The sequence below is a fragment of the Mixophyes fleayi genome, chromosome 1 (genome assembly GCF_038048845.1).
Source record: "Mixophyes fleayi isolate aMixFle1 chromosome 1, aMixFle1.hap1, whole genome shotgun sequence".
NCBI classification, from domain to species: domain Eukaryota; kingdom Metazoa; phylum Chordata; class Amphibia; order Anura; family Limnodynastidae; genus Mixophyes; species Mixophyes fleayi.
In genome coordinates, this window is record NC_134402.1 from 379,654,900 (window position 1) to 379,667,162 (window position 12,263).

Below are 12,263 nucleotides of genomic sequence, written 5' to 3' on the forward strand. Positions count from 1 at the left end.
TTCCTGTGACCTGAAGTTCCGGGACTTTACAAAGGACCCTCACCGCCACCTGTGAGGAGTTTGCCAACCTGCTGCGGGAGTCAGCCAAGAAGTGGGTGCGCTGAGCAGGTGCCCAGACCGTGGATGAGGTAATAGACTTGATGTTCCAAGAGCAGTTTCACCGACGGTGCGCACCGGAGGTGACAGAATGGGTGCTGAACAGGAAGCCAGGCACCCTGGAAGCAGCCATCCAGCTGGCAGATCAGTATGTGGCAGTGAGACCACACTGGCAGAAGCACCAGGTTAACGGCCAACACCCAAAGGACTGTGTAAACAATGGGACAGCCCTATTCTACTCACCCCCAAACGCAAGCATCTAACTTTCCAGGTACCCCTCACCAGCAAACTGTCCCGCCCTGGGAGTTATCAGAGACCATCGGAACCCAGGCTTGAGAGAAAGTGCTGCAACTGGTCATTTAAGGATGGACTATCCCACAGCCCCAGCACCCCAGACTCGTGCCCCTAATCCGAGTCCTGGGGCCTGGCTGACTTGCTTAAACTGGCGAAGGTGAGCCATTAGTTTGCTTCCACCCCTGCCAGCCCAATGGGGTGTGGCGTGTCTGAAGGTGACTCAGCAGAGAGTGTCACCGTTGTCCAAAAGACCCCACAAAAAACATGTGGAGGAACCTGCAGCCGGTGGGACCCCTGCAGGGTGAAGGACTGAGACTTAGGGGCCTCAATTACTGTTGTGAGTCCCCATCTTATTGATCCTGCTGCAGTATTGCAGGATCGCACTGTCAAAGTTACCGTGGCAAGATGGACTGGAGAAGGAAGTGCCTGTAGCAAGGGGGTATCTGAACTGGGGAGATGGCCAGGAATTGTGAGATGTTGCCGTTATGGATGGCTTCCCAACCGATGTGATTTTGGGCAATGATGTTGGGGGTGGAATTTTGACCGCATTTCTCAAATCTATTACCCGGAGCCCATCTGCTAAACTACAGTCTTCAGGATCTACACTTGCACAACCCAGCCCAGAGCGAAAAGACCACAGCTGCTAGAAAACAGCCATCACCAGCAACCATAGCTTCAGCCAGCTCAGAGGAAAAGACCATATCTGCTATTTCTTCAGGAAACAGCCATCCCTTTGCCTCTGGAAAAACTACATCCCCTAGCAACGTAGAGGATATTGTCCCTTGCCAACCTGATATTGTGGGGGTGCCCGATGATGCTTCTGTCCATGATGTGTGACAGCGTCTTGGGTGCCCCAGTGCTTCTACTCCCCCTCAGGTCCTTGCCAATAATTGGGGAACCTTTTCAGCGAGTGGCTGTGGACATAGTAGGTCCCCTGCCTGTGCCCAGTAGATCGGGGAAGAGATATTTCCTCACAGTGGTGGACTACGCTACCCGGTATACAGAGGCTGCAGCTCTGTCCTCCATAACTGCGGAAAAGCTAGCGGACGTGCTGCTAGGAGTATTTACCAGAGTAGGGTTCTCTAGCGATATTCTAACCAACCAAGGGACAGTTCATGAGTGAACTGGTCCAGTGTCTCAGGGCAAAGTGCAGAGTGCGGCAACTCCGTACTGCCCCCTACCATCCCCAGACTAACGGACTGTGCGAGCGGTTCAATGGCACTCTGAAGCACATGGTATGGGCATTTGTAACTTCGGAGGGGGGGGACTGGGAATGCTACCTGTCGCACCTCCTGTTTGCTTATCAGGAGGTGCCGCAGGAGTCTACCGGGAACGGGAGCTATCCACCCACGATTTCTCTGTGGTGGATTATGTGTTGAAGCTCAGAGATCAGTTAGAGAATCTCATGGGCTAGTGCAGGCTAACCTAGCGGAAGCGCAGGCGAAACAGAAGAGATGGTATGATTAAGGCACGTGTGCCAGAGTGTTTGAGGTAGGGCAGAAGGTCCTTGTTCTGATGTCCACACGCCAGAACAAACTCCAGGCTGCCTGGGCTGGACCGTTCATGCCTGAGTGACTGTTACGACTCTGCCTATACTTTGTATGTGTCAGCAGTACCTGAAATCCATCAGAGGTGCTGCTGTTCTGCCCCTTAACTTTACACCATGCCTGTAGGAGTTAATCTCCTTACCTAATTAGAACTTCACCTGTCTCACAGCTTTAAATACCTGCTTCAATCTGTGCTCGGTGGCATAGGCGGTCCATCCTGTCACACAATGCTTAACTTTTCTGTATTCTGTTAATTTTTATCATGCGTTTTATTCTGCAAATATAAAGTGTTTTGAGTCCTAATCGGGAAAAATGCTATATAAATAAAATGAATAATCTTTTTAGTATTGAAAATTTTGATTTGGTAAAGCAGATCTATATCGCACTGCACTGAATGTTACAAATTGGAGTTCCAGGGTCAAAGTTCATGGAAAAAAGTGCCGATTCTGCACAATATTTTGTGGCGTATTAATGGTTTGGTGCAGGATTGAGCCAGTTCAGTATCTGGTCAAAGAGATTGTATTCTTGAAACATTAGCACACAAAAAAAAATTTAAAAAAAATTAGAAGACATAGAAAACAATGAATAAAACTCCCCCCAAAAAATATAAGAGGTTTCATGTAACTAACTTTCTACTTTTTTTTTAATAAGAAGTTTTTATTTACTGGATGCATTTTTTTCACCTTTTCAACATGAGTTATAAAAATACGTATTCATATTTTAAAATTACAATACGCTATAACTGACAAGTGAAGTGGAAACATATTTTTCCCTAACTGACTCGCATAATTAAAACACATACTACATTCATAAAAGATTTATTTTACAGAACATCTAATACATGGAGACCATGACATCAGCATTTTCATTACAGTGTTAAAATAGTTATATTTATAAGCAAATATCAAAAGGAAACAAAATCCCAATAATAATACTACCACAATTCAAATTTTACCCTAAACAATAACACCTACCCAGTTAATTTATCCTGAAATGCATTGAAAGAAATGTTGGATTGTGAAGCTTCTATGCATTCTACAAAATCTGGTAATTTACATAAATATATCCCACAACATAGGAACATACAGGAATGATCTTCATTGGATTAATTATAGAACTAAAGTATAACATTCACCTATAGATGGTGGAGGCAGTCATTTTTTTTACTAAACCACTGTTCAGCCTATGAATTCACTAAGAAATAGTGGCCACAAAATGGCTGCCTTCACAGTAAGCAGGTAACAGATGCACTTTAGGAAAATAGAAAAAGGTAAACAGGTGCGGAATTACCATCACTGCCGTAGTCGCAGAAGCTATGTGGCTCAGAGGCGAGGGGGCCCAGACAATGCAGGTCCACCCTCCTGTGGACGTCGTGCTCTGCTCTTCTGAGGGCTTCACTGCACATGCTCAGAACAGCAGAGCAGGGGGGGCCTCGGGATGGTGGACTGGCATCTGGCGCTCCCCCACGGTAATGCCCTGCCCGCTCCTGAAGGTAACACTGAATATAGTAAATTATGGGTTTTGCTAAATACTTTCTCTGGACAAAGTAACATACCTTAAATAGAAGTTGGTATGTCGTCATTTTAGAACCACATTTGTCAGCTAACAATGGCTTCTTTCAGCATTGCCAATTAAAGGGCTACAACACTAACATCCAATATTTCAGTCTTGCACAAACCACACTAGCAGTTCCTTCACTTTATAGATTTTTTTACAATTATTTTTTTTATTTGGTAAACTTATCTGAGCTCCAAATAGAGGGCAGAGGAATGCTATTTAAAAGAAGGCAAGTTTGGTACTTTTATACTGATGTCACCAATATTAATGTTTCTTGGGATTTCGGGAAGGTTCATGTTCTTTACTGCAGACACAGCCCGGGCTGGAGCACCTGCTAATCCAGCCTGTGTACAGAAAAAGAAAGAAAAGGAAAATCATATTAATGTCCTATTCTTAGAGTGAGCGACGATGTTTGCTGAATTAAAGGTCATAGAAGTTGCATGGGGTCTCCTGGATTGCATGAAATGGATTAATATAAATTAGACAGAGAACAAAGACAGATGCGTGAAATCTGAACATTAACGTGATTATGAGGAGGCGTATGAGGTGGTCGGATGTGAAATACATTCTTTACCTGCCTGGTAGGTTATACTAATTTCGACTCCCAAGTTTTTCTGGTTCCCCAACTAATTTTCTCTTTTTAAATGATAATTTACTAAGCATTTTACAGTAGTGTATGTGAGGCCAGCCTTCAATTAAATATAAACAGAATGCCTTTCCTCTGGAATTGACAAGACATTTTCACATAATATGCCCTGTGTTTTAATAATGATATAAGTATATGACAATGAGGCCAAACTGATCACAACTATACCAAATGATAAATGCATTATTTTATAAATCATCAGTAATACTACCAACTGTGAATGGGATAAAGCAATTTCAAAATAAGATTTAGCACCATCAAAAGTAAACTGCAAGAAGCAATAGTAGTAACTAAAACATTGAAACATAAAACACACTTCATTTGAGTTAAGTATGTTAACACATACAACGAACCAGTTTACCTGTAATAGGTCTGCAAGGAAAGGGCCTACAATACAAATAAAATATAATGATCGTAATAAATACTAATGCACCCATTGTTACCTAGTTTATCCCTTGTAAGGTGAAATATAGATCTACAACAGACCTTGTAAGGAAAATGTTTTTCAAGCATTTTTTTATTACCCATTTTTGATTAGGCTATGTACACACTGGAATTTGCAATGTTTTTTTTAATCGCGTGGTAAAACGCAACTCACAACTGTATTCCAAATATGTACATGTTTAATATGCATACACAGTCTATTCTTTTAAATGTGTGACAAAACTGGATGTGGTCTTGAACCCATACGGATATGCATATTTAAAAATCTCACTGCATTTAAAATGTGCTTCCATTGAGATGGATGATCAGCATCAGATGCACTGAAATGGAACAAACAGTGTTCCAGTGTTTTAAAAAAAACCCAAAAAAACCCAAAAAAAACCGCACAAAGCAAGTAAGTACATATTTGTGTTAACTTTTACATGTACTTATCCGGCATTAGAAACACATTGTAAACATAGAACTTTAATGCTGGTGTTTACGTAGCCTTAATTAAAAATATACACATTGACATAGCTGCCTTACATGTGGGCACCCATAGTACATACTAGCCAGCATATCCATTTAAGTTACTTTTCTTTAAAGATAGCCAAGTTACAGACAAAATACATTGTGTACAAAAAAAACCTGTAACTTTACCCTTGAGACCAATTTGGTTGAGACCGAATTTCCCACTGCATTTTAACAGAAAATTATTTTTATTTTGGTGAAACATCAGAAGAACTCAGAGCTCCGTCTCAATGTGGCCAGCAGTCAGATAAAGAGCATCGTCTCTCTTGTCAACCAATTCTAGTACAATTCGGGTTACACAACGGATCACTATAAAAAGGACATTAACACACCAATCTACACAGTACATATGAGCTACTGTAGTTCTAATGGGCTTGTGAAGTTGGGATGAAATGGGGAGAGGGTGAGAGGATGGCAGCAGGATCACAAGGTAAAACAGCATGATAAAAGCTACCTCAATGATTTAAACAAATGAAAAGAACCAGAGAAAGAAAACAAAATGAAGTCTGCAAGTAGATCAAAATGAGGCCAAACTAAGACTTGTACAGACACTTGATTCAGTTCAAGCTATGGAATCACAAGGATAGTAATGTAAAGAGATGATAATTTACTAGATCGAATTCATATGCCAGATCCACAAAATAATTTAAATGAAATATTTAATAAAAAAAAATAAAAAAAGACATAAAAAATAAAACTACAAAGCATATTGAGTATACGAAAACAAAAGTAAATGTAGAAATGTGTATATAAAATACATATTAGTTGGCCACTGCTTTTTCTTCTTAGATGACTTAGAGCGACTCTACATGTAACATGCATGTCAATTTACTGTCCTCTCGTACTGACACTGTATCACCAGATGGAAGTCCTGTTTGCTGCACACAATAACATAAGGACTGTATATCGTAAGGCTTGCTCACAAATAATGATTTTTCATTTTCAATCTCAAAAATGTAGCTGCAGCAGGCGTCATTGATCCTGCAAGTTCATTTTGAATTGAGTACTACCCAATATATAATATGATAATTTTATTGCAAAACAGGGTACATTTGCTACGAATGTGTCTTTCAACTCTAACTACAAACTTTCAGTAACTCAGGTGACAGAAGTAATTCTTGTCAGAAAGACATCATTCTGCAGTGGCCATGTTATCAGTAAACATGGAATAATACTTGCTAGTCTATACCAAGTCATACATTTGAACAAGTCTCAATGATGGAAGTAGTCTTGTTGTACTCATGTATCAGTATAATATCCCTCCAAACTACACAAGAGTTGCATGTAGTATGGGGCAGAATATGGAACTCAACCAGGTGAATATCTTACTACCAGCCTCAAACGAACCATAGTGGAAAAGTCCATTAAGTCCATTAAGTCCATTTGCTTGTGTTTCTTAGAGATGCAGGAATCACAAGTGTACACATTAAGTAGACTCAGACTTTTCCACAATAGCTGCCGTGAGTAAGATAGTCACCTGGTTGCATTTCATATTCTGTCTCATACACAAGGTGAAGTCAGCCTATTTTGTAGGCAGAAGATATATAAAACAGAATGCAGACCATTAATTCTCTTAGAACCAGTGCCATCACTAAGGCAGTGGGCACCTAATGGCTGCCTTTGGTCTCCTTCAAGCACTATCTGGGTAAAGCAATTTAACAGTGTTCAAAGTGACAACGGAGATGAAAAGTCATAACATTTTGTAAGGTTATAAATGTGCAGGATTTATGCTTTGTTGGATTAAATGCATGTCTAAACTGGTGTTCTGTGAAATAGGTGTTACAGGTTTATACTTTGTTTTAAATGGTCAGGCATTTATACCCTTTACTGGGCATGCAATGTAAATATGTTACAGATCAAACGTTGTCTTCAATTGCACTTATACAACCATTTCTACAGTTAATATCAAATGGCAAGAAATTGTTAATATTTATTGTGCAACTTTCTCAGATCGAATAATATCCAAATAATATAATATTACTTCATCTACTGCCATGTCAGTGTCTAATGTAAACAAGTATCCCGCAAGTTCGTCAACTTGAAGGTTAATTAATGAACACAAAAAACATTCATCTACCAGCTGTGGTGATATTTTGTTAACAATGGACTGCTCTCTATATATTGTTAAATCTAAATATATTGAACTTTTTATAAAGGGAAACAAATCCCATTTATACTGACCACATCCGCACCTGTAAATTATTTTGACATCATTAGTATGACTACCCTTAGGAATGTGTCTGTATAAATAGAGCAAAAAATATGAACATAGAAGGGGACAGCTTTGAAAAGATTGAACATTTTTGTTAAACTATGTTATCTAGTTTACATAAACAAACCTAACAGAAAGTTCATATAGTCCCTGCTTACTGTCTAACAATACCATACAGACCGTAAAGATCATATATTCATTTGGGGAAAATATTACTCCCAAATTGCTAACAATTATACTAGATATAATTTACATGGAAACAAACACCTCCCGTAAACTTTTTGGGCCTGATGTGTAGTTGGATGTATGCCCATTTGCGAAGTGTAAATTACAAAAAAATGTGCACTTCTCATACCCACAAAGAGTGCATGCAAATGTGGCATGCAGATTTGTGCGCGTCTGACACTTGCAGCTTATTCATATTTGCCTACTCTCACAGAATTCCCGGGAGGCTCCCAAATTTCGGGGAGTCCTCCCAGACTCCCGGAAGAGTAGGCAGGCCTCCAGGATTTGACGAAATTCATGGCACTGAATGGCGGGGCTTAATCATGTCGTTAACGCTATTCAATGTCGTTAATTTCGGCATTCTATAGTGGGGTCGGGGCTATGGTGACGTGTTGACATCACCACACCGTCCCCTCCTACCCCCTGTCAAATGACTTCATTTTGAAAGTTGGCATGTATGAGCTAATTTGACTGTAGAGTTGGAAGTCTAATGTAGGTAGAGCACAGTAAGGGCAGACCTGCATGAAGATGCAAACATGCCTGTCAGGACCCATATCTTTTGCAATTGCTAGAGGCAGGTGGAAATACACTGATTATGACTGGCTGACTGCAAATTCACCTCTGAAGCTGATGGGTGCTTTCTTCATTTATGATGCACATATTGCAGAATTTTGTGGGCGTGTTCTAAAAGAGGATTTATATACTTACATTAAATCCGTTTCTCTGATTCCGTCTGGGGGACACTGCTTCCTCCTCAGTTAATTTAAAAAGCCCCAAGGAGAAGGGTCAAACAAACAAACAAGAGCACACAGAGGAAAAGCAGAAGGGAGGGATCGCAGTGTCCCCCAGACGGAATCAGAGAAACGGATTTAACGTGAGTATATAAATCCTCTTCTCTCTTTCATCCAGTCTGGGGGACACTGCTTACCATGGGGATGTTCTAAAGCAGCCCCCTAAGGGTGGGACCGCTCTGAAAACCCCGCTCGCAGAGCACTACGAACGAAATCTGCATCTGCGGATGTGAATACATTAAATTGATAGAATTTGTTAAATGTGTGGACAGAAGACCAGGTGGCTGCAATGCAAAGCTGGTCAGCAGAAGCCCCATTTCTTGCTGCCCACGACACCCCTACCGATCTGGTGGAATGGGCCGCAAGTCTCTCCGGTAGAGGCCGGTTAGCTGTTGTGTAAGCCTGCCTAATAGTTGCCGTAATCCATCTTGCAATGGACTGTTTAGAGGCTGGCCATCCTCTTTTGTTAGCATCATATAGGACAATCAGAGAATCGGTTTGTCTAATCTGAGATGTTCTTTTGACATAAATACGGAGCGCCCTGACCATATCTAACTTTTTCATAGACTGCCGATCAGAGTGAGAAGAAGATGAAAAAACCGGAACTACAATTTCCTGGTTCAAATGGAACGAGGACACCACTTTTGGAACAAAAGAGGGGAGTGTTCTCAAAACTACTCTGTCCTCATGAAAAACCAGATATGGCTCCCGGCAAGACAGAGCTCCCAATTCCGATACCCTACGTGCCGATGCAATTGCCAAAAGAAAAACAACCTTCCAGGTCAAACACCTAAAATCTGCCTCAGGTAAAGGTTCAAAGGGAGGCCCTTTAAGCATGTCCAGTACCAGGTTAAGATCCCATGGTGCTGTAGGTGGAACATAGGGAGGTTGAATATGTAAGACTCCCTGAAGAAAAGTCTTGATATCTGGTAAATCCGCTAATTTCCAATGAAAAAAGACTGACAGTGCCGATACCTGAACCTTTAGGGAACCTAAACGAAGACCTGCTTCCAGCCCATGCTGAAGAAAAGCCAATAAGCGAGGGAGACGGAAGGAAGACGTGTGATATGACCTATTCTCACACCATCTGATATAGGCTCTCCAAATCCGCCAATAGATGCGAGCCGAAACTGGCTTTCGAGCTTGCATTATAGTGTTAACTACACTAGAGGAAAAACCCCTCCAGAGGCTAGCTTCAACAGCCATGCCGTTAAACTGATCTGAGGAAAATTCTGGTGACGGAAGGGACCTTGAAGAAGGAGGTCGTCTTGTGGCGGAAGACGAAATCCTTATCCTATCGCCATGGAGATTAAGTCTGCGTACCACACACGGCGTGGCCATGAGGGAGCATTAGTGTTATCGGAAGACCCCCTTGCCTTACTCGTCTGAGCACGCGAGGAAGCATGGGAATTGGAGGAACCAGGTATCACAACCTGAGCTCTCATGACATCGTCATTTCGTCCACTGCCACCGCTAAGGGATCTCTTGCCCTTGCAGAAAAACCTGTGAACCTTCTTGTTGTGTCTGGAGGACATGAGATCTATATCCGGAAGACCCCACCTCTGAACTAGAGACTGAAATACATCCGGATGGAGTGACCACTCCCCCGGCATCATTTGATTCCGACTTAGATAGTCGGCCTCCTAATTCCTTATTCTTGGAATGAATACTGCCGAAACCTACTGTTTTGTCCAACAAAAAATCTGCGCTGCAAACTTCATTGCGGCTGCACTCCTGGTTCTTCCCTGCCTGTTGACATATACCACAGCCGTGGCATTGTCGACCTGAATTCTGACAGGTTGGCCCTTAAGGAGGGCCTGGACCCCCCGAAGGGCTAAAAGAATTGCCTACAACTGTAACACATTTATTGGTAAGGCTGATTCCTGAACCGACCCAGGTCCCTGGAGCCGGAGGTGCAAGATTACCGCCCCCCAACCTCTCTGGTAATGGGAGGACCCCACTGTGAATCCTAGGCTGCATATGACTCTTTGTAAAAGAAGAGAGGCGACATAAACTTGTATTGCCTGACTTCTTGATCGCTCTCGGGGTAGTGGTATTACAAAAAAACAATGTGGTACCGGACTCAGCAGGTCTATCATGTACCCCCTTGCTATAATACCCCGAATCCAAGTGCCTTGGGATGACGCTGCCCACTGTTCCCGAACAGAGACAGACGTATCCCCCGCGGCGCCACCTCTGGCAGAGTAGAGTGTTCCTCAGGACGCAAGCTTCTCCTGTGTCCTAGAGGCCTGGCGCCTAGCCGCAAACGAGGATCTACCCCTGACGGAGGAGCCTCGAGCATTTGGTTGTCTACCTCTAAAGGTGTCAGGAGCCGCGGCGGCCTCGGGCACCGCCGCGACTCACTTCCTGTTCCTAGTGAACGTCCCGGCCGTCTCCATGATGACCGGGGTGTCACTTCCGGTTCTCAGGCCCGACCGAGCCAAGGCAACGGCCGGAGGCCGAGTGTAACAAGCGGTGCGCCCCGGCAAGTGAGGCAGCCGGGCGCATGCGCTAAGATAGCCTGTGGGCTGATTATTGTCGGGGCATGGGCTGTGACATGTTGCAGGGCTAAGCCCTGATTGGCCAAAGTCTGTATATAAGGCAGGGAGGGCTTAGCCACCCTGCCGGTTATAGCGTCCAGTCTGCCTGTCAGCTAACCTGCTCCTGTTAGTATTGGAGAAAACCTGTTTAGACTGATTACCTGTGTATGACCCCTTGCCTGGATTTGACCCTGCCTGTGTATCCTGTGACCCTGACCTTCTTGCCTGTATCTGGACCTTGCTACCGTGCTTGTGACCCCTGACCCTGGATCGTGTATTGGATTCCCTGTCTGCTGCCGGCCCCTGACCCTTGCCTGGACTTCACTCCGCTTACCTGGATTCCCCCTAGTCGGTACACACTTCACGACCCTCTGCTAGTCTGCAGCCAAGTCTGTCCCCACCACTAGGGGCTCCAGTGAACACCTGACTGGCAGAGCAGACTCCGGGTTGTGCTGTACCGGCTAGAGGGGTTCCTAACAAAAAGACTGTCCTCTAGGCCAGGAGTTCCCTCTAAAGGGCTGACGAAAGGAGCTGACCCGAGAAGTCCTGCCCCTACCTGAGAATACCGGCAAAGAAGTGCTTTTGCCCCCTGTTGCCTGGGAAATCATAGTATCCAATTCCGGCCCGAACAAACTTGCTGCTGAAAAAGGAATGGATTCAACGGACTTCTTTGATTCCGAATCTCCTTCCCAGGATTTCAGCCATAACGTTCTTCTTGCTAAAATGTATGCAGCCTGAATAGAGGAGGACACAGATGCTAAGTTCTGAGCCACCTCATAAAGGTACCCTGATGCCTCTTTCAGATGCAAAGCCAGGGGAAGTAAATCAGAGTCCTGTAAGGCCTCTGCCAGTTGGTCTGCCCATGTTTCCATGGCTCTAGCAACCCAAGCTGAAGCAAATGTGGGTCTAAAGGAAGAACCCGCAGCTACAAATATAGATTTTAGCTGGGATTCCACCCTGCGATACAGGGAAGGGAACTTTCTAGGAACAGAGAACCTTTTATCAGGCTGTTTCCAGGCTCCCTCTGCAATATCTCTGAGTTCTACCTTCTTAAAGAGACTTCTGTCTCTAGGAGTAGGATCCTCCGGTTCTGGGAGGTCCAACGCCTCTCTTACCGCTAAAACCAAATCATTAATAAAATGGCTTTTAGGATCTTCTTCCTGCTCCAAAGGTTGCCCCTGGTCAGGATCAGAATATACTTCCCCCCTCCTCCTCTGAAACCCCCTCCGGATCTGAAAGGACCATAAGGGTATTAGAGGATCTAGGCCTCTTCCTTTTAGCAGACGGGATGTTTGGGGATTCAAGTAACTGGTTTAGTTTATCCAAACCCTTAATAAATGCTGCGGACCATGCCGGTTCTGTGGGAACAGGGGCCTGGTCTATAAGCAATGAGGAAGGGTC

General features: G+C 43.6%; 1 protein-coding gene across 2 annotated transcripts in view; it reads right to left on the bottom strand.

Annotated features, from left to right (window-relative positions):
- Positions 1-2,739: 2,739 nt before the first annotated feature.
- Positions 2,740-12,263, bottom strand: part of AP3S1 (adaptor related protein complex 3 subunit sigma 1) — a 54,315-nt gene continuing 44,791 nt past the window's right edge. Inside the window, exon 6 of one of the 2 annotated variants that reach the window (XM_075179506.1) lies at positions 2,740-3,838. In XM_075179506.1, the coding sequence (XP_075035607.1) occupies positions 3,710-3,838 (129 nt within the window). In that variant the 3' untranslated portion in view covers positions 2,740-3,709. The remainder of the gene's footprint in view (positions 3,839-12,263) is intronic. The other variant, XM_075179516.1, reaches the window with a different exon arrangement.